The sequence below is a fragment of the Sus scrofa genome, chromosome 7 (assembly GCF_054392235.1).
Source record: "Sus scrofa isolate SSC_HxYL_T2T_F1_AM1 chromosome 7, Sscrofa_HxYL_maternal_Yorkshire_Landrace_v2.0, whole genome shotgun sequence".
NCBI classification, from domain to species: domain Eukaryota; kingdom Metazoa; phylum Chordata; class Mammalia; order Artiodactyla; family Suidae; genus Sus; species Sus scrofa.
Window position 1 is genome coordinate 92706675 of NC_139389.1, and position 22423 is coordinate 92729097.

Consider the following 22423-nt stretch of genomic DNA (forward strand, 5'->3'; position numbering starts at 1 on the left):
GGGTGAGGGGTACATGGGATCTCTCTGTAATGTTATCACAACTTGTTGTGAGTCTATAATTATTTCAAATTTTTAAGTTAGAAACAAATTCTTCTGCTGAAGAAAGGATTCCAGCTACCAATCAAATATACTTATGAAACAATTTAGTCAGACTGGTATCCTTTCATGAGCCAGGGCTTTTAGATATAAATGAAGACTCTTGATCTAGCATATGTTTAGTAGTATCCAGGTCTGCTAGTCTTAAACTGTGTAATTTAAAGCAATTACTGTTTCCATAACTTCTACTTAAAGTGGCAGAATCAGAAAATTTTAGAATGAGCCATAATCTTACAGACAATGTAGGCCAGATTTTCAAGTTACACCTCTGGGTTCTGGTATCCTCATTTGCAATATGAGGGCTTTGTCCTAGATTGCAATGTCCTGCCTAGTTCTAAATTTTACAACCCACAATATAAACTACAGAAACTTTAATGATGATCTTATAAATTTTGCCTTGATATTTCCTGTGTGAGACAAATTATCTCAATTTACATTGACTGAAAATGTGGATGCAGAAAACTTATTTATGATTTAACATGATTTCACATGTTATAAAGACTTGGAGAGTAAATTACCTGGGCTAACTTTTTACCACTTAGCTAAGATTTATAATTTTCCACAGAGGACAGAGATGACATGTCCTTAGTATTTCCTGTCCACAACATATGGCTTTGGTCCATTTGAGTATGTATGTGGAAAGAAAAGGCTTACTTAGAGGTGTCTCTCCATGTGAATCCACTGACTGACTACCAGACCTACTAAATCAATCCTGGAAAGATTCTGGCAGTATGTGAAAACTCAGAAAGCTTTAAAGAAGTGGTCATTATTTCAGAATAAATGAGGACAATGCTCTCTCAATGACCAATATAGCTTAGGTTTAATCATTCATCATCCATGAAGGATCATGCATCACACTTTTTCATGGAATGTGAAAAACTAATTATCTTGGGGAAACTGAGGCCACCATAAAAACAGAATCCCCCAGGACTATGCCTAGCCTGAGGATAGCACACATTTACAAAAGGATTTTAGCAGCAATATCATTTTAGTCTTGTAGTATTGATCTCTCTTAAGTCTGTAACAATTTTGTCCTAGTAGTCTTACAAAAACAAAACAAAAGCAAAACTAGCAACTCAAAGCATCAGTGTAATCATTTTATTAACAAAAAGAACCCATGGGGTTCAGACAAGAGTACAAAATACAATCTTTATTTTTTTTTCCTGTGGGTTAAATTGTTACATTTTATAATAAAAATAAAAAGCTTTCATAGTTAACTTATCAAAAACATAACCCCTGCCTATTGAGTTTCTTATTGTGCAAAACAAAAACATGAAAGTTCTGCCCATGGAAGGATTTTGTGTGCCAAAAGATGCACATTCTCAATTTCAAAATTTTTGCATCAAAAAGAAAATTCTAAGGCCACGGTTTCTTTGTGAACTAAACAAGAGGAGAATAAACAAGCAAATAACAGCAGCTAAATTTTTACCTTCATTCCCAAGTATTCTCTGTTCCACTGTCACATCCTCTACATTCACCAAATTTCTTGATTATAAAAAGGTATGCAGTTTCAACCTACTGCTTAAGGTCAGATATACCAATATCAATTCAATAAGGCAAATCATACCTTTTAGCTATCGCTTAAGTGCTACAAAATCAGCTTCAATTTGGTGGGCACACTTAATGATTCCTTTAATAAAAGGGACAAAACAATCCTAGTGAAGGATTCCATTAGGCAGTTGCTTTTCTCCACGGAGCCAGATAATTAAACTTTCTCTTCCTCCACACTGTTTTGTTTTGCTTCTTTCACCTTGTTTTGGTATTATGGAGCGGAACAATGTCTTGACAAAACATGTAAACTACAACCTATTAGTCAAGAAATAGCTGATGATGATTTTTTAAAGTTTAAAAAAAAAAGCCAAAAAAGTATTTTAACAGCACTTAAATACACACAGCTAAAAACTAAACAAAATAAAAATATCACTAAAAACCAAAGCAGGGAATAAAGTTTTGTGACAATTTCAGTACCACAATTATTGGTAAAAGGGTTTGCACTGTGATTTTCAACAGTGGTTACCGTGAAAAGAACTGCTTATGATCCTTACATGATAACAGGGGAGGGAGGTACGTCCAGAAGGGTGAAAAGCATACATTTATCTAACGTTTGTATAAAAATCCCTGATTGAATGGCCAACTAATTTTTAAATATAAATTTAACCTTAGAACTTTTCTATTTCTAACTGAATATACTGACCCAAAGAAAAGCTAACTGGTCGAATGAAGCACAGTATTCCGCATGGGAAGCACCAGGGTTTCTAGATCAAACCCTTAGGACATGGAAAAAATCAAAACACTGGGCTGGTCCAAAATCGGGCCCAAATCACTCTTGCAGGATTCTCTACCTCCCTTCCACTTAGTGTCTAGAAATGCGCTCAGCTCACAAAACCAACAAATTTAAGGAAAAACAAGTGAACATGTGGCCGTGACTAGGGGAGAGGGGGACGGTAAAAACACTGCTCAGACTTTTAGCAGCAACACAATCTTGTTGGTCTGAATATCCTGAGGTTAAATGATAATAAAATATTGCACCAAAACAATAAAGAAAATCACAGTTTAAACAGAATTACTAAAGAACTGGAATAACAATGTACAACACATTGACTGCTCATCAATGGACTCATGTGTCTTAACAGAAATTAAGTTTATGACTTAAAAAAAAAAAACGGAATTTCTATCTTCTTGATTTTGGATTTATTTTGAAAGACACTTTGGTATACTATACTAACTTTCACTGAATGCCAACCTTGTACATTTCACCCTTGGTCCAGTTTTGGGTCCAGGGAGAGGAAAGATGAGACTGCTGCTGCAAATTAGCAGGAGCTCCAAAGAGAACTTCTCAGGCCTGGGGTTTTAAAACGTATCTGATCTGATAACCCCACTAGAGGTAGGTAAGAAAAGGCCTCTTTATTTTTTTTTTTTCCTTCCCCTGTGCAGTTATCAAGTCATCCTAAGGATGTAAGCTATTTTTTCTAAAATCCTTCTTTTCTAATATTCTCCTAGGTAAATAAGACATAAGGAAAATCAAACATGTACCCTGCTAAAGTACTTAAAGGGAGTAAAAAGTGCAACCTTCAACAAAGTATGCTTTCATACCGAAATTCATCTTTCCCTTTCAACTGACAAGTCTTTCAAGGAAACTCTTTCTTGGTTTCATAATACTGTATAGCCAATTTATAAACAATATTTTAAACTACCATTAAAAGAGTGAAAACTGTATCACTTCAATAGGACCTGATAAGACCATGATCTTATTAGTAAAGGACTCTTTTAAGGACTTCAGTCCTACAGAATAAGATAAGAAATCAAAAAGACCCTGACGCCAGAGGTCTCACTTCATATGGAGAGTGGGCCACTTTCTGATTCACATACACCCTTGTGCTGCTACATTCTCCAACAACAAGTCTCCTCCCCACAAGTACATACTGCCTTAAAGCCTAGGATACTTCCGTTCCACTTCGAGAAACCTTTATGAAGATATGCTCGCACAGTGTCACCACTATTCGTAGACACCCTTCTCGGGTCAGCACAGGCACCCCTCCACTTACTCTATCCCACCAGGACTTCCACCATTACATTCTGTGACTTTCTAGATCTTCATCCCTTTGTTCAAAGGGAAAAACAAGACCACACCACAAACTTGTGCAACAATCCTGTTGGCCCACTGGAAAGTTCACGCATTCTCTAATTTCCATCACCTTCAGTTTTGATGTTCATTTATGTTCTGAAGCTAATCTTCCTTCTTCCCCAAAAAGGCAGGGGGAAAGAACCAATGTTCTAATTTGATGAGGAACACAGTGATTTCTGAACTATGTTCAGAGGATGAAGGAAACAGGCTGGGTTTCTTCTATGTCACTAGGATGTGGATCAACCTGCAGGAACGGGCAGACCAAGATTACTATTGCAGCATTCATTAACATCATATACATATTTCTAAATATATGATGGTCATAAGCCAAACTGCCTAGAGCCTATTCTTAGGAAGTCTCAGTAGACCACTTAGGTTTTCTGTATTCCATGGCCTTAAAGGCAATCCATGACACTCTACATGCATGCTATAGATTACAAAAAAAATACTGCAAAATGCAGTAGCTGGATCAGTGATACGGTATCATCACTACAGAATAAAATGTTTTCATGTATCCTCTACTAATTGGGAATCAACAACAGACACAAAGGATTATTTACAAACAGCCCAAGTCTAACTTTCTTTTGCTAAGTTTACCTCTGAATAAAGAGGTGGAGGCTGAAACCGGAATTCCTGAATGCAGGCAAACATAGGGCAGCATGAGTCCCCCTCGCAGTTAGGGGGTTGAGGGTAAGGAGGAACATGTCTAGAGAATTCTTCCTCTGACACCACGTCTGCATAATTTGGTGGAGCTGAAACAAAAACAGAGTTGGGTATAAGAAATCTAGGCAAAAATGCATTCCATTAGTCTTTTCTGAACTCTTATAAGAACAAGAAATTTAACTTCATTTGAAGATAAAACAGTGGTATTTTTCCCTCAAGTTAGGGAGTTTTTGTGCCTATTACAACAAAAAAACATTCAATGATTCTGCTTTTACTGAAGTACTACTGACACATTATATTCTACTCTTTTTAAGATGTATATTACAGATAGAAAAGCCATTGAAATGTGGCTTCAGAAAACACATGCATAATAAGCCAAACTCTTATTCTGATTATTTTTCATTATTTTACTATTATAAATCAGAATCAGAAGATGTAGACTGTATTTCTGGATCTGCCATGGGCAGCTTTGTGTCCTGGATGAGCTAAACTCTCAAAGTCCCTTCCAGGAATAATGTTTTAGGACTCATAGTAATAACAAGAAGAGTGAGGATAGCTGTAGTGTCGGGCATAATTACCACTCAAGCACTACTAGCTTATGCATCATGTTCTTAGGTACTCTATGTGTAAAACTTCATTCTCAAAGAACCTCAAAACATTTTACCTTCAGGCTGTTCTGGCAGAGTCAGTGTCAACCAGCTCATATCCATAATGAACTGGCTGGCAATGCTGGAGTTTCTGCTGCCAAAACCATTATATGGAACCGTGCCAATCACTAAGGGCAGTTCAAGCATCAATTTTTTAGCACCAGGAATGTGAATATACACCTAATATCCCGAAAAACAACAACAACAAAAAAAAAAAAAAAAAGGAGAAAGAAAAAGAGAGAAAGGAAGAAATATAAGTTAAATCTCATAGTAAATAGCCTGATTATTTTTTCATTAGAAACAAAAGCTTTTGTTGTCTGCTACCACACCCAGCAATTGTAAACTGTCCTGACTGAGTAAAATGAAGAACAAACCAAATGAGGGGCCCACAAAATCAATGAGCGCTCTGTGGTGGGGGACTGTGGCCTTAACACACTTCATTGTAAACAAGCATGGCTTACACAAAAGCAAAGAATATTAACTGCATGCCTTCAAAATAACAAGCATCCCTTACTGCACCTTCACTGTTCCATGTTATTTCATTAAAACCCTCAGGAGGACAGTTTTTGATTATAAAATGAAGGTGAATCTTTATATATTCCATAAGGGGTTGTAATGCTGACAAAAACTGACATTTTTCCGGGTACTAGAGATGTGTGTTCACAGTAATGTAGCACCACTCTCTTTAGTTTAACAAAGTGTGTGCTCACAGCTAAGGAGTAGTCCACACGGATGATGCAGCAGTCCAGGATGGACGGTGTCACAGGTGGGATCTTGAGGGTCTTCCCGTTCCAGGTGTCAGTGCTCCCGGATGCGATGTGGTTCCCGCGCACATTGGCCACCATGTGCCGCACAGTCTTTGTTTTCCCACTGGCCAAGTAAGTCTGGGTCTGGAAAATGGCAGCTTTGGGAACAATCAGACGGGAGGAACAATTCTCTATTTCTGCATAGATTGGAATAGCTTCTCCTAAAAAATACAAAACAGAAACACCTTCAGAGACTCTTTGGAAAGTTCTCACCACAGTAGAACAGAGCCATCACCAATGCTGACATGTGGCAACATCAGTTTAACAAACTCATAACCCTCATGGAAAATGTACATTGCAAATCTGAGTCAGAGAAACGAAACTTTCTGCAGTTGTGGAAGATGTTTTCTAAGGATTGCATTGCTCGCTGTTCTCATGTAGCAATATTAGGCTACTAATTCTAGAGCTCTATAAATGGCCAGAATCTATAAGAATTACAAGAACACATACAAACAAATGATTCAGTAGTATGTTAAGGACAACACATTCCTACCCAACAAATTACAATCTGTGCAACAAGGAGAACAAAGCTTCACATTTCAGAAATCAACGCCAAGGCACAAATAAAGCAAGGGATGGAGTAGCAACATTTTACATCCACCATCATCCATCCCATCCCATCGTCACTGTCAACAAGCCAGAACCCCAAAACAGGGGCCATATCCACTGCATGAATTAGGCCCTTCACAGATGGGTGTTCTACTATCAATCTGACTATAAGCGTGTTAATGTTCTACATTCTAGCCCTGCCCATATATCTGTATTCCCAGCATGGACTCAGAATGCCTAGCACTATTTTCGTACTACAATAGCTCTCTTCTGAGCAACACTGTTCAGGACATTCTTTTGCGACATAGAATAAAATGCCGGCATTCTCCCACTCTTCCGGTTTTAGTCTTTGTTGCAAAGGTAACAGGACTGAAGTTAGAAATACCAGGATTATTTGGGATCTATTCATCCAGTTACAAATATTTAAATATCTCTTATTTATAGTAGAACCAGAAAATTTTATTACTCATGTTTTAAAGCAGTATGTACTTTATAAATTACAAAACACACAATTAAAAATCACTTACAATTAGCTAATAAAAAAGAATGAATCTTGCATCTGGACTTTTAAACTGTTTGCTTACCATTACAGTAGCCCTTTCTTTCGATTTTGGCACTCAACGAGACTGGACCAGAAGTGAAAAACCAACAGCCAACCATTTTCTCTTGAGTTTTCAATACAGGGGTCTTGAAAAGTTCAAATAAATAAATTACTTTAATTAAACCAGTCTGTAACAATCACAGAACTTAAAATTATATCATTCTTCATTAAATAGTTGTAAAGAAATGTCTTCCAAAAAACAGATCAAACTTTCTTATCCTCCCATAACATAAGCAAAATATTTATTGAAAGACAAAGCATTAAAAAATCATTCCCTTTTCACAAAAACTAAGGTGAATTTTCAGATTCAAATTAGGGTGATATCATCCTATTTTATCCTATATTTTCATTGTATTTCCAGGAAATGATATACCATCCTTCCAAAAAAAAAAAAAAAAACTATAGTAGTACCTATAAATATGACAGAACTACTTTTTTTTTAAGACTTTATGTGAAGATCAGGAAAAGGAAAAATGGTATAAAAATCCATAATCAGATTATTCTATTTGTCCTGGCATTTAAAATGTATAATAAGCAAAGAGTCTTTTGTACTTACTTCAAAATGCACTATTAGGTAGAAATTTCAAGTGTCCTTAATTTAAAATGATTTGGGGGTTTTGTGCAATGGCAGTGCAATAACACACCCAGGGCAATGGATCTAAAAGATTACTGAACTCACCACCCCACTTTCTATTCTACAGTATTGAGAGTAACACAACAAGGTTTAAAACATTATTTACAAGGTGAACAAGCCAGAAGCTCACTGTAAAACCCAAAGATGCAATCTATTTTTTCATCATAAAAGAATAGTCAAGGATAAATAGTACCTCTTTTTGCCAAGAAATAAAATAAATTATTTGCCAAAATGGCCCCATAAAGGGTTTAGAATTAGTTAACCACCTAATTCTAAGTAGGTTTTAAAAACAGAAGACAGGTATTAGCATCATCTATTTTCAAAATAGGTATTGAGCAGGTGGTAAGTCATAGCTACAAGCTGAGTCAGATGGATGCTAGCTATTGTATGATTCCGGCCATAAGACATTGTGCGGCCAGGGCGTATGTGTTATATTTTCGTAATATAAAGGTGAACATTAGAGTAAATTCTATTTCATTTTGTGTGAAGATAGAGCTAAACAACTTTTAACTCCTGTTTTTTTTTTTTAATCTTTAAAAACACTAGCTAGAAAGAGAAACCCCCAATACTAAAAATACATCTCTGTAACATCAGTATCATAATGGAAAGTTTAAATTATGAAGTAAAAAAAAAAATCATTCATTGATATTTAAATGAAGAACCATTAGGTCCTAGTAGCTATCATGAAAGTACAAGGTATAATTTTATATTATTTTGATAATATGGGTTTAGATAAAAGAATCTAGCTCATTAGCTCCCATCTTGCCTATTCTGTTGTTACTTATAGCCTAATCTTTCTTATCAGCCTACAGTATTTCTGGTGATTATTAGAAGTTCAATGCTTTAATGTGGCCAAATCTGTCATAAGGAAATGATAAGTGAAAGGATCTCCAGAGCAGCTGCATGCACTTACTTAATGTTAGAAAATGACATGCAAAATGCAAGGAGACACAGCATAATGGCCTGAGCCTCAATAACAGGCTGAGTGTGATTAATACTCTTCTGTAATTACTGTTCCTCAACCTGCTATTAGGGAAGAGTTTAGAATACCACAGCCCTGCGAATGTGGCTGCTCTGGTCAAAGAGACTACTCTGTGTGTGTGCATTATTATTATTAAGCCTTATTAATGCATTTCAAGCCCATGTAACTTCTTGGCAAAAGAAGCCCTGAACAACAGGGACACAATCAATACTATTAACACACACAATTTGTAATTTGCCCAACTTAGAATCACATATTTATAGTAAATGCCTATGGGTTACAGGATTACATCAGAAAGTGACAGGATAGGCTACCACCAGACTTGCTAAATGAAGGGACCACAGCTAAAAGGAAGGAGGACAGGAGGGAAGGAGGAAGAGAGGAAAGAAGAACTTACTAACAACGCTGGTGTGTTGACATCGATGTGACTTATGACCTGGAGTTCCCGCTTAACACTCTGATCAGGTACCCGGGGTCGTTCCAAAATCGCTCGCACACAGTACTGAATACTTCCATATTTCCCGGTGAATGAGGTTACCAAAGGTCTGAAATAAACAAAAGAGGTTACTCTTTAAGCTTATTTTTCAATTTAACAAAGCTGAGAAAAGCCCTTAAAAAGTGCTGATTTTGTTTAAAAAAAAAAAGGGGGGGGAAGTGGTGTTACTTCTACTCAAGGGCTATTCAGACTCAACATGCACACTGGAGGGAGTGTCAGAAGGTACCCAGTGCCCATAAATTGGGTAGAAGGGAAAGGAAATCCCCAAAGGTATATAGTTTCACTTACTCAGATGGAAGCTGAAAGCTAAATGGAAATTCATGTTTTCCAGGCTGCAGTAAGAGGATGCCTTCACCTAAAAAAGAATACATTTAACTTAGGTTCGTATTAGATCAAGGAGGATTTTCAACAATCTAAGTGAAAGGTTTTTTTAAAGATTTTCCTAGCTAAAACACTGAGTATACTTCAAAAAGTACATTAAACTGAGATTTAGAGAATTAAATTTTGAATCAACTTTTACTAAGTTTAATCAATTTCAAACCATATATATAGTTTTTATCTTCAAATAGCCCAATTATACACAATTACCATAGAGTATCAGAGCTCCCATAAATATATGTGTACATAGCCATATACACACATGTACCTGTATGTACATAAACACCTGTTCGCCCCATTTGTACACTAGCATAAGTATACTAATGTTAGTGTACTCTTATACTAACATGAGGTACCAAAATTAAATGGGACCTAAAACTAATTTAGAAAAAAATAGAGTAATTCTGTGTCTACCACAAAAATCAGTCTTTGTATCTTTGTGGCAGAGATTGAAAAGGAAGCAAAAAATTTACTTGGAATATTGTAGAGTATGATACTAAATAGCCAAACCAACAGGACATTTATTAAGCAGGAGTCATGTATTTATACTCAGGCTCTACTGATTATTTGGGAACATTAACTTGGGGTATTGAGTGGGCTTTGCCAAGCAGGGACACAACCCCTTCCTCCTGCTCTGGGGTCAGCCAGCCCCATTTTTTTTTTTTTTTTTTTTTTCCATGCAGAGGCTTATCTCTGACTGCAAGAAGTCAGGAGGCAGGGTGTGGTTGGACCATGCATGCAAAGCCAGTGGCACTGCTGGGGCGCTGATGAGTGCAGAGGCTCATACAACTCCAAGGTTGTCAGTGTTGGTTGGGTGGCTCTCCAGAGATACTTAAGGTAATCCTCTTCATTTTACGTGTATAGACTCAAGTACAGAATTAAGTTATTTCATCAAGAGTGGAATGATTAAGATGAAAGTGCAGCACACTGAGAAGTTCTCTGAGATCTGCCTCATCAGTTGATACTAAAAGAGGAGATTTCTACTGTAACCATTCATTAAAAAAATTGTTTAAAGGCCAGAAATCACTAGTGAAATGGGGTAATTGCTCACTTAAATACTGGAGTTCTAAGAACTTCACCAATTCAGTTAACATTTCGACCTTGTATGTTTAGAAAACAGGAGTGCATTACTGGCCCATTAAGTCGCCTGAATCTAGCTCCAATTTTCAGTGTGTAATATATTAGGGGAAAAAAACAAAAAACAAAACCTTAGAAGTATTTGCCACTTAAGTTCATTCGAACAGAAATATTGCACAGATGGATGACTTGGAGGCAAAGGGACTAAGTCACAGGGACGTGAGAACACGTTAAATGTCAGTGACAGAGTGAGTCCCAGGGCACAGGTGTGTCCAGAGCTGCCCTATATGCCACAGAACAGAAGGCAGGGAAGCTTCTTTCCTTTACAGCTATCAAGTAATAGGCTCAGAGAGTCCCAACACTTCTCAGAGAGCTGGGCTAAAGTTCTAATTTGCAATCGTAGACTACTGAATATGAAAATTAAAGTGCTTATAATGTTTAAAAATGTGGATTTCATTCATGTCGAAAATTTACAATGCTTAAATGTCAGGCACAAAGCAAGTGGTTTAAAAGGTAAATAACTTCAGTCTCCAAAGAGACCTTGGGAGGAAAGGAAGCTGAATACACTTGTACAGAAATAATGAAAACAGCATGTTAGAGTCCATAGTGGGACAGCGGGTGGCATCTTCAGGACCACCTCTGTAGTTGTTATAAAGGTTGGCAAAGAGACGGGTGAGAAGGGGTTTAGGTGAAGGCAACAACATGAGGCAGGGCAATGGCAGGCAAGCCTGGAGAAGAGAGAGTTGCACAGGACACTGGAAAAGGATGAGAGAGATGAAATTCCCTCTTCAGAGAAAAATACAAATCAACACAGGAAATGGAACATTTAAAATGAGATTTTCAACCACCTCCAAACATAAACAGGAGAATATTTTTGAGAAAGTTGATAAACATGGGTTACAGTATTTGGAATTAAATCTCTGCCATCTTTTATTCTCTTGTTTATTAATTTAAAATGTCCACAAGCTGAAACATGTCCCAATTTCTGCTTCTGCTCTCATGGTTTATTACTTTCGTCCTGTGCAATGAGAACTACAATGTCATAAGATGTTTCATTTGCTAATGGTCCTTCAGCCCAGATTTGTAATTTAGGGCACTCAAGAAATGCTGAAGCCATGACCATCACAGAGGCAGAGACTGGGACTCAAAAAGGAATAGGAACTCTACTACTACTACCAATTTCTGGAGGTGACTGAAACTCAACTAGGTTTTAGAATTAAATGTACCTAAGAATCTACAACCATGTAACGTTGCTAACCTCTTCCAAGTAACATGTCAGGAGTGATTATTTCTTTCTCAATGAAATCAATTAAAACAGACCATAATTTTACTTTTTTGTCAACTGTTACAATACATTCTAAAACAAGATTTTCAGGTTGTCTAGCGTTCACCATTCTATTCCATCAGAATGACAAAACATAATCTTACTTGCAATTCAAAACACTATTTGATAGCCCATATTTTAGCAAAAAAAAAAAAAAAATTGCTAACCCCAGGTCCAACTACTATTAACTTACGTCTATTTACTCAGTAGTTATGGGCACAGAGATACAGAAAGTCCAAAGTCCTGGACAAAAACCAATTTACTTTCCTCTTCATTGCCCTTGACTCCAGTCAGCCATCTTGAAAATCCATGAGGTCTGTTACATCTTGGGGGGGGGGGGGGCTTGATTCTGGAAACCACATTGATCAAAGGGCATAAGGCAAGTAAGAGCTCTCACCTAACACTGCACTTGTTTATCCAAAAGAGGCCTTTGGTTCATATACATTTTCCTCATTAAAATTTTTGGGATCACTTGATTCCCACATACCTTGAAGATTTAACTATTAACGGTCCACTCCTTTACAGTAGGACATGGCAAAACTGTATATACTACTGATTTTATATAAGTCAGAGCAAAGGTTAAACACTGATACACTGCATTTTACTCTTTGCAGGTAGAGAGTCTATACTATTATATTTAATTTTACAGATAACTGCTGAAGCTGGTAAGATGGAAAGGTAAAATAGTTTAAAGTAGCTTCTACCACCCTAAAGAAGACTAATACTTATTGTTACTAGTAATTCATGATTAACGGAATTGATTTTTGCATCTAATATTGATGGAATACCCATGTGGTGAGTTTCCACATGGATACTTACAGAAAAACCTGTATCATTAACCGGGCTTCACAAGAGTATATAAAAAAAAAAAGGGTCATCATTCCTCCAGAAACTCTTACAGTGCCCAGATCCTATGGTCACTAAAGGTCTATGAGGGTGACAGTACTGGAGGAAGGAAGATGATGCAAAGTAAACAAAAAGAAACGAAGAATAAATTTAAAGAATGTAAGATAGAGGCAGAACTCCAAAGAGGGAAACCAAGTATGATGGTCAAGTCACTTCCCTTGAATTCCTACTGCTCAGGAACTACTTCCCTCCTTCCAAGACTGAGGTTTTGCTAACTCATCATGAACCAAGAACAAGCCTCTAGGTCCAGGATGGGGAGAAGGGAAGGCCCATAAAAACACTGGGCATCCCAGAATGAAACCCGTTGACTCTGATCTCCCCTCCATTCTTTAGGCCAGAGGGACACGACTTAGACTCCCAGATCCTTCATTTCAAACTGCTCATCATAGGTTCCCATGGCAACGGCTCACTCTAAGAGCTGTCCAAGACGGTCCCTGACTAGGGACCAGGTGCCGGTCAGACCCCAGCGAGCCAGGGGCGGGTTGCCAGGTAGAGGTGGGCATAACCTCCCTGGTGCTATGAAGTGTGGGACGCAGGCATTGTTGCCCGCCGGTCAAGGCGACCAAAATGAAGCTCTGGCAACCATGTGGGCGGACCCCATCTCCGGAAGCTCTCCCTCTCCGCCCACCTAGCTGGTGGGCATCCACCAGCTCGCCCCCGCCCAGTCCCGCCAGCCCTTCTTTGGGGCCGCGGGCCATGCTCACCAGCCGGAGGCTCGCGGAGGCTCAGGCGCACGTTCAAGTACTCAACCTCGGAGGCTGCTGCCGGGGCCGCTGCGCCGGCGCTCGGGCCCCAGGCGGCGGTGGCACGGCCGTGGGCCTCCAAGCGCAGCGCGCGCAGGGTCACTGGCTCGGCTGCCTCCAGCAGTACATGCCCCGCCACCCTCTCGCCGCTGGAATAGCAACCCTTGCGCTCGTCCTCGAACACCAGACCCAGGCTCTTCACGCGGCCCTCGGAGCCTACCACCGCCGCCGCGGACCCCGCCTCGCCTCCCATCCTGCCGGGCGACGTGGCCGCGCCAAAGAGGTCGGCAGCGGCCGGGAGCTGGGGCCGGGAGCAGAGTGGCGCCGATGTCACGGGCGCCAACCGCACGCCGAAGGCCCCCGTGGCCGCTGTGCTGTGCCCCGTGGAGCCTCGGCGCGCCGTAGGGCCTGTAGCTTTAACAAACCCAGCTGGGAATGGAAAGGGGCAGGGACAGCCCACCCCCTGCCCGCGCCCATAGGCCGGCTGTGAGCCCCGCGGCGTGTGGATTGGTTGTAAATGGCTTCTGAGTCATTTCATTGGCGCCCCCGCGCAGGACCTGGCGCAGGAGGGCAGTGCGTGATCAAGGAGAGGTGACCAATCAGGATACGCAAGTGTGCACGTGCACAGTCCGTTTATTGGCTGAAGCAAGGCACAGTCCTGGGACAGTGACCAATAGTGAGGCGGTGCGCCCATGTGGACAGGTAGTGGGAAACAATATTAGTTTGGGAGGGGGCGGAACCGGGAATCTCCGGCTCGGGGTTTGTCAGTCGTTCCTATGGTTACAAACGGGGGCGGGGTTTCTAGCATCTCCTGGCCTGTTTGCAGGCGTCTCTGAGGTTCGCACGAGAACGCGAAGTTGTGGCTGCAAGTGGCTTCTGTTTAATATGACATCTGCAATACTTGAGAGGAAGTAGATGCCCTGGAAATAGGAACTCAGCATTTACTGCCTTTTGAAATTTGGGGCCAGCCACCCAGGAACTTAGTAAACAACTTGGCATCTCTTAACCTCCAGCTTCCTGAGCACCGCCTCTCCCGGTTTCAGACTTCCCACAGACCTGAAGAATGAAGGCAGTGGTTCTCAACCTGGAACAACCCTAAGTAGTTGTGCTGCCAACCTCGGCTCGCAGCCTCTCTAAGCCAAGCCGGGAATGGCTGGAATAGTCATTCTTCCTGCTTTAAATAAAGTCATCAATCAGGTTTTTCTAAACAACATCTGCCACCCGAGTTTCTGCCCCACCCAAAAGGATTTCCTGACCTCAATATCATAGTCCACGAAAATTTCCAGTTGCCTTGATGACGTGTTCTCCACGCTCATGCCTCCTTTCGCTTCGGTTTCATTTTCTTTCTTCATTCCTTCTCTATTCTGTGCCTTTTTCTTTTTATCATCTAGCATCAATGCACCATCTGGCCTTCATATTCTCATCCTTATAAATTCTTCCCTTATAAAAATACCAAGTTTGTGAGCGCTAACGAATTGATCAATCTCACATTGGAATTTAAAAGTCATTCTTGATGGAGCTGTTTCATTTATTTATTTATTTATTTATTTCGTCTTTTTTTGCTATTTCTTGGGCCGCTCCCGCGGCATATGGAGGTTTCCAGGCTAGGGGTCGAATCGGAGCTGTAGCCACTGGCCTACGCCAGAGCCACAGCAACGCGGGATCCGAGCCGCGTCTGCAACCTACACCACAGCTCACAGCAACGCCGGATCGTTAACCCACTGAGCAAGAGCAGGGACCGAACCCTCAACCTCATGGTTCCTAGTCGGGTTCGTTAGCCACTGCGCCACGACGGGAACTCCCTATTTATTTATTTATTAAATAACCCTAAAGATTGCTTTACTGTTCTGTGTTTAGAGTATTAATGTGGAAATTTAATAAAGCTTCACAAGTCCAACATTTTCTTATCACCTCCTAAAAAAATTGGGAAAGGCCACAAATCGAGCTCCGTATAAATTTCCGAAATGGCTGTTATGCTCTTTTTCACTTTATCTAGACTAGCCCCCAACATGCTCTTACTCTGCTGCTTTCTATAAAATACAACCTGACCTTATATATTTATTTGCATAAGGTCAATCACTCTTACTTTTAGCACAGAACTTTTCTCCTTATTGTTGTACCTCTAGTTCCTAACTCAGAGTTCAGCAAAGTTCAGCACACAATAAGCACTGGATTAGGTGTTTGTTGGCTGATTGAATGCGTGAATGTCAATCCATGCAGTATTATTGGTCCCTCTAGAGGCAGATGTTCTCCATTCAAGGAACTGGCTAGGAAAGGGGGGAGGACAATGGCCCTAATAGTGCCCAGAAGGCAGAATTGCCCAGATAGAATTCTGTGCCTGAGGACACGAGACTCCGTGCTGGTTTGTCAGTTAATGCTATTCTGACCAGGGTAGCAGAAAGCTTGGCCAACGTGGCTTAAATGGTAAGAATATTTATTTACTTAATAAGTTGTTCAGTAGTAAACACTCCCAGGGATGGTGCATCAGACTCCTTTTATCTTTTTCATCTGCATCACTGCTCTTCCTCCCTGGTGGCTTCAGTTACCACTGTTCTAAGTGTGCCATCTTCATATAACAAAATTCAAAAATTAAAGCAAGGGAGTCTATATCCATCAAAAAAAGGGAGGGGGATTTTTTTTTCTTCTTTCTTTTTCTTGTCCTCTCAGAGGGAAAATATATTTCCTAGATGCCCACAGACTTCTTACATGTCGTTGGCCAAAACTGAGTCACTCATGCACCAGTAGGTCATTAACTGGCAAAAAGAAGTGAGATTTTCACAGCTCACTCAGACCAGTGATTTCTTTCCTCTGAAAGGCTGAATAAAGTCAGAGTTCTGTTAACAAGGAAGAAGGCAAATGACTGTTGAGTAGTCAACCTGGAGCAATTTGACTGGCTTGTGTGGGTCTGGCCTCATGTGCTATAGAGCAGAACCCCTCAGCCAAACCTTAAAAAAGGAAAATATTTAACAGAAACTATTGTACAACTAGGCAGAAGGTAGTTTATAGAATGACCAACCTTACCCACAGATAAAATTCCATTTTTATTGTACATATATTATTATGACTATTTAAGTTCAGCTAACATTAATATAGCAGCATAGAGAAGTTTAAAAAAATCCAATCCGACAGTCCCTGTCTTTTAATTGGTATGTTTAGAGCATTTACATACAATATAATCATTTATATGGTTGGTTTTAGGTGTATCATTTTATTTGCTTGTTTGTGCCTGTGGATGTGGTGCGTGTTTCTCTATTGCCCCTTCCCTACTTTTTTTTTTCAATTATTCGAATATCTGTTAGAAATCCATTTAAATGTATCCATTGATTTTTAGCTTTATATCTCTTTATAGTTTTTCAGTTTTGTTTTTATTTTTGTTTTTAAAGCAGTAGTTGACCTAGAGATCAATAGCTCTCTTTATGTTGGCATGTATATGCATCTCATATACTGACAATCCCACCAGACAGTCTTTATATTTTTACTTCAGTTAACATGTATATTAAAGAATTTGAGAGGAAAATAGACTATTACATTTACCTAGAAATTTATCATCTCTTGCTCTTTATTCTGAAGCTCATAGTTTCCTCAGGGAACAATTCAAGTTAAAGGATTTCTGTTATTGTTTATTTTGAAAAAGGTCTGCTAGCAATGAATTCTCTTAATTTTTCTTCCTTTGATAATGTTTTATTCTGACATCTTCATTGAAGGATATGTTTGCTGAATATGGAATTCTGGGCTGCAGTTCTTTTGTTTTAGAACTTTACAGATGTTATTTCATTATCTTCTGAAAACCTTGGTTCCTAATGAGAAACCAAAGAGTCTTTAAAATTGTCATTCTATATACATACAAAAGGTTTTTCTTTTTATGTCAGTTCTAAAGTTTGTTTTTTAATCTTTTGTTTTCAGCAGTTTGATTATAATGTGAGTGGGTTTGGTTACCTCTGAGTTTATTTTGTTTGGGGTTCTTATGGCTGTATATTTGTGTCTTTCACCAAATTTATATTTTATGCCGTAATGTCTTCCTTTTTTTTTTTTTTTTTTTTCTGCACCAATTCTTCCCCCCTCCTTTGTGGACTAAAATATCATGAATAATAGAACTTTCTGATATTGTCTCATAGAACCTTGAAACTCTGATTTTTTTTTTCTTTTTTCTCTTTGTTTTTCTTTTTTCTTTTTCTTTTTTTGTCTTTTGTCCTTTTAGGGCCACACCAACAGCATATGGAGGTTCCCAGGCTAGGGGTCTAATTGGAGCTACAGCCACTGGCCTATGCCAGAGCCACAGCAATGCCAGATCCAAGCGGAGTCTGTGACCTACACCACAGCTCATAGCAATGCTGGATCCTTAACCCATTGAATGAGGTCAGAGATCGAACTTGCAACCTCATGGTTCCTAGTTGGGATTCGTTTCCACTGTGCCATGACGGGAACTCCTGATATTTTTTTTCAATCATTTTTTTTTTTCTTTCTGTCATAGAAGTGGGATAAATTCTAATGATCTGTTTGCAAGTTCACTGGCTCTTCTACCACCTTCATCGTGTTATTGAGATCATACAGTGACTTTTTAATATAAGATATATTTTTTAGTTGCAATATACGCATTTTAAAAAAATAGGTTTTTTATTTCCCTGCTAAGAACGTCTGTATTTTTATTTCAAAAGTGGTTTCCTTTGTCTCATTGAACATGACTATAATACTTGTTTAAAGATCTTTAAAGAAATTTATAACTGGATAATCTTGAGCTTGACAACAGTTGTCTTCTTCCTTGAGAATTGGTCACATTTTCCTTTTTATTTGTATAAGTCTGATGTGTTGCTGTTTCGTTTCATCTTTATTTTTATCTCTCTCTATCATTGTACTGCAAAGAAAAAAGATACTATCAAGTGAGCTCCCGTCATGGCACAGCGCTAGCCTGGGAACCCTCATATGCCATGCATGCGGCCCTCAAAAGACAAAATAATAATAATAATAATAATAATTTGTAAGTTCTATGGGTGCCATGAAAGTAACTACTTTCCTGAGTGGATGATGTTGACCATGGCAATCTGTGTCTTCCCTGGGTATTTTTTTTTTTTACTTCTTAGGGCCATACCCACGGCATATGGAGGTTCCCAGGCTAGGGGTCGAATTGGAGCTACAGCTGCCAGCCACAGCCACAGACACAGCAACTCTGAATCCGAGCCACGTCTGTGACCTATACCACAGCTCATGGCAATGCTGGATCCCTGACCCATTGAGCAATGCCAGGGACTGTACTCACATCCTTATGGATACTAGTCGGATTTGTTTCCACTGTGCCTCAACAGGAACTCCTGATGAGTCATTTTAGATTATGGCATAGACTTTTGAATATTATAAGACTCTGGGTCTTGTTAAAATCCTCTGGAGAGTGCCAGCAATTTTATTATAATAGGCAGTGACCCTAGGAATGTTCAGATTGTTCTGAACTCTCTTTCTGTGGGCAGAGGCTCCAATATTCAGACCTTGAAGCCTTTGCTCTCCTGCTATGAGTCTTTACTCCCTGTTCAGAATAAGCCTATATCAGTTCATAGACAGAATTAGAGGGTACCTTTCCTTCTTTATTTCCACCATTCCCTATGGCTCCGAGGGATCCCTTCCTCCAACTTGTGGGGTAGAAATTCAGTATTCTGGGGATTTTAGCAATGTGTGCTGCTATGATTGGGATTACTCTCAAGAGAGGGAAAGGAGAGAAGAAAATGAGGATCTTCATGATCCCAACCACAGGATCCTCTTTGCCCATTTTTCCAAGCCTGAAAAACAAGTTTTCTCCTTGGTTTTAGGTTCCTGTGCCACCATGACTTCCTTATGCAGCTCCAGGACCAGAGCCACTCTTAGGGTAGGGCCAGGAGAAAAAAAAAGAGGAAAAAAAAACCAAATCTGTATGAATCCATACTTATACGTAGTAAATGATTACATAAATAAATGGAGAAGAGACAAATCTTTCTTGCAAAAGAATTCCCAATTACTGATGTAGAGTCTCTTCTTTCTCCCCTTGAGTGTGCACTAGACTTAGTGACTTGTTTCCAACCCAGCAAACATATTTCAGCCAGATTAACATCACTAGTGATTAGTTAGGTTGATAGCAGCTACCCTTGATAGGATACAGTGAAAAGGGCCCTTCACCTCTTTGATATTTGTCCCTAAAACCCACAACTCCAGTCTAAGCATGAGGAGAACCTCAGGCATACCCAATTTGAAGGACATTCTACAAAGCACCTGATGAGTGTACCTCAAAACTCTCCAGGCCATGAAAACAAGCAACGATGGAGAAACTCACAGGTGGAGAAGGCCACAGAGACATGTTGACTAAATGCGATAAGGTGTCCTGGATTGGATCCTGGGACAGTAAAAAAGCATCTGTGGAAAGTCTAGTGAATCCAAATAAAGTCTAAAGATTAGCAATAGTAATGTACCACTATAGGTTTCTTAGCTTTAAAAAGTGCAGCACAGTGATATGGGCCATTAACAATGGGGGAAACTGGTGAATGGGGCTTGGGAACTCTACACTATCTTTGCATGTTTTCTATAAACCTAAATTTATTCCAAAGTAAAAGTGTACTTGAAACAACAACAACAACAACAGAGATTTTCCCCCATAGTTTCCTGCTTGCAAAAATACCTTTTCTTGGTTCTCTGACTGAAAGATAAGGGATTTTTTTTTGCTGCCTGTGTTTGCTTTGTAGTTCCATACTGGGGCCACCCTTGGTTCCAAGCCAGGAGACAAAAGAGAGGAAATCATTCATAAAACTCACTGTTGATATGGCTTGCTTTTCAAGATTTGACTTCTCTCCCCAAGCCACTTGCTATTACTGATGCTCAGATCATTGCCATTGTTATTATTGTTTGCATCATCATCATCATCAAGGTTTTATCTGTAATCACTGGGAGAATGGTTATAGAATGCTGATTCCATATTGCCCAGCACCAGAACTTATCTGTCTTGATCCTTCAGGTTTTATAAGGGCAGTTAAATCACTGTATAAGTACCAATTCTCATTCTTTATTGTATAGTGCACATATTCATCTTATTTTTCGCTAGACATTTTTATCTTGTAAATTCAAGTTGTGCTCATTTATGCCTAAATCTTAATTTGGGGGTTGCACCGTGCTGACATTTGAAACGGGTTTGCTGTCTGAATTTCTGTTTAACAATTGGAAATAAAATTTACAAAGCAAAGATCTCTAGGAAGAAGTAGGCCCTAACCTTTATTGCACACACACACTGAATGCCAGTCTGGGTTCTCAATGTTTGCAATCTCATCCGACCTCGCGATAACCTTAGGAAGGTGCATTTTGAGATAAGGTCCAAGTTTACAGATCAGGAGCCCGAGGTTCAGAAAGTTGCTTCATTCCATAGCCAGTAAGTGGCAAAGCCAAGGTCAGACCCAAGGGCTTCTGTATTCATTACACTGTCTTCAGTATCAAGCTTAAGGAGATTAGAGGAAGGAAGGAAGGGAAGAAGGATAAAAGTGAAAGAAAAAAAAGAAGATGAACTTATTTTAATGAGTAATAAGATCAGATATCGACCACTTCTAGTATGGATTCCCTATCATCATTGTATTTGCGATGTTGATATGCTCTGCTCTTCTCTAAGTTAGTGATGCTTTTTTTGAAGTGGTGAGCACTGTGAAGCACCTTCTGTGGCCATAGGCCTAAAGTGACCCTCCATCTTCTTCCAGAAATGATTTGTGGCAGCTGCAGAGGAAATTACTAAAGTGAGCTTTTTTTTTTTTTTTTTTTTTTTTTTTTTTACTTGAAAGAAAGCTGGAAGGGAGAAAGGCAACTAAGGACAGGGAAACAAAGAAAACAAGACACAACCAAAAAAAGAAATACTGAAGACAAGTTTTATTTGATTCTCCATTTTGACAGAGACTGGATTCAACATAAAGGTACAAGGACCTTTTTGCTAAAGGTATTGTGAACACAGCAAGATGCTGCCTTCTTGCGTGGTGTACATAGGTAATGTAATTGTATGGCAGTGGCAACAGAATGGGCTGAGCAAGCAAAGTGTTTCCTGATGATGAACTAATAGCAGATTATACTTCCATTACTAAAACTGAACAGGCAGATGTGAAACCAAGACATGTGAAACAAGTAACAATTAAGGGTCTTGGATAAATATAATTAGATCTGTATTGAGTGAGGACTTGATGGAAAAAGCTCATCTGTGACCAACCATCTTTCGTTCTACATGATTTCCCACTACTTTCCCATTCCTCGACAAGGGTCTGCCCTGATGGAGATGCCAACCTGATAACTGACTCTATTACTAACTTCACAAAACATCTCTATACCTCCTTGCAAATATTTAATGGCTTAGGAAAAATTCTAATGAAGTTCAATAATAAAATTACAATGAACACAATGTAAATTACAAGAGCTTTTAAAAAAATCACTTTATGAACTGAGTCTAGAGAATCAAGGCTGGTTTCCAAAGGACTCATGCTAAGAGCGTGTGAAGGGGGGTAATTCCAGGCCCCTATTTTGATCCCATTCCACCTGGTCTGAAGCCATAGTCACTGTTCCCCATTTAGTATAGACATTTGCAAGCATATGTGCATTATATGGTGGTAATGCTTGTCTTACACACACATATATAAAAGCATCTTCTAGTTATGCGTACTGCACCTTGTTTTCCTTACTTCAAAGTATACTGGCACTCTTTTTATCAGTACATAAACATCTGCCTTATAGTTTTCTTGAATAACAGGATTTGATCCCATGAGGGCACCATTGTTTGTACAATCATAGCCTGACTGTTAGGCATTTATGTACCTTTAGATTTGGGTCTGTTAATAATAATAGTGCTAAACTTATGGAAATTTCTTTGTATACATGAGTAATTATTTCACCTAGTATAGAATCCTTACAGTGTAATTCC

The 22423-nt window shown here is 39.2% G+C and overlaps 1 protein-coding gene and 1 long non-coding RNA gene across 6 annotated transcripts in view; one reads left to right on the forward strand and one right to left on the reverse strand.

Moving 5' to 3' along the window:
- Positions 1-22423, forward strand: part of LOC106504490 (uncharacterized) — a 754869-nt gene that overhangs the window by 366860 nt on the left and 365586 nt on the right. The gene's annotated exons all lie outside the window — the stretch shown is intronic.
- On the reverse strand, positions 1181-13930 carry ARRDC4 (arrestin domain containing 4). Of its 2 annotated transcripts, none has more exons than XM_005656327.3 (8): positions 13489-13930; positions 9388-9454; positions 9001-9148; positions 6971-7073; positions 5742-5998; positions 5049-5211; positions 4319-4473; positions 1181-3965 (listed from the first exon to the last, which is right to left on the reverse strand). In XM_005656327.3, exons 1-8 carry the CDS (start codon positions 13778-13780, stop codon positions 3909-3911), a joined length of 1242 nt encoding a protein of 413 aa, XP_005656384.1. In that variant the 5' UTR covers positions 13781-13930; the 3' UTR covers positions 1181-3908. The 2 variants fall into 2 exon arrangements, with proteins under 2 accessions (XP_005656384.1, XP_020954993.1); XM_021099334.2 differs by lacking the exon at positions 13489-13930 and adding an exon at positions 12072-12227.

Coding starts and splice junctions, on each gene's coding strand:
- ARRDC4 (XM_005656327.3), bottom strand. CDS start 13,780: ATGGGAGGCGAGGCGGGGTCCGCGGCGGCGGTGGTAGGCTCCGAGGGC. Junction 9,149..9,387: donor AGCTTTCAGCTTCCATCTGA/GTAAGTGAAACT, acceptor TGTTTATTTCAG/ACCTTTGGTAACCTCATTCA. Junction 5,999..6,970: donor AAGAAAGGGCTACTGTAATG/GTAAGCAAACAG, acceptor TGTATTTTTTAG/GAGAAGCTATTCCAATCTAT.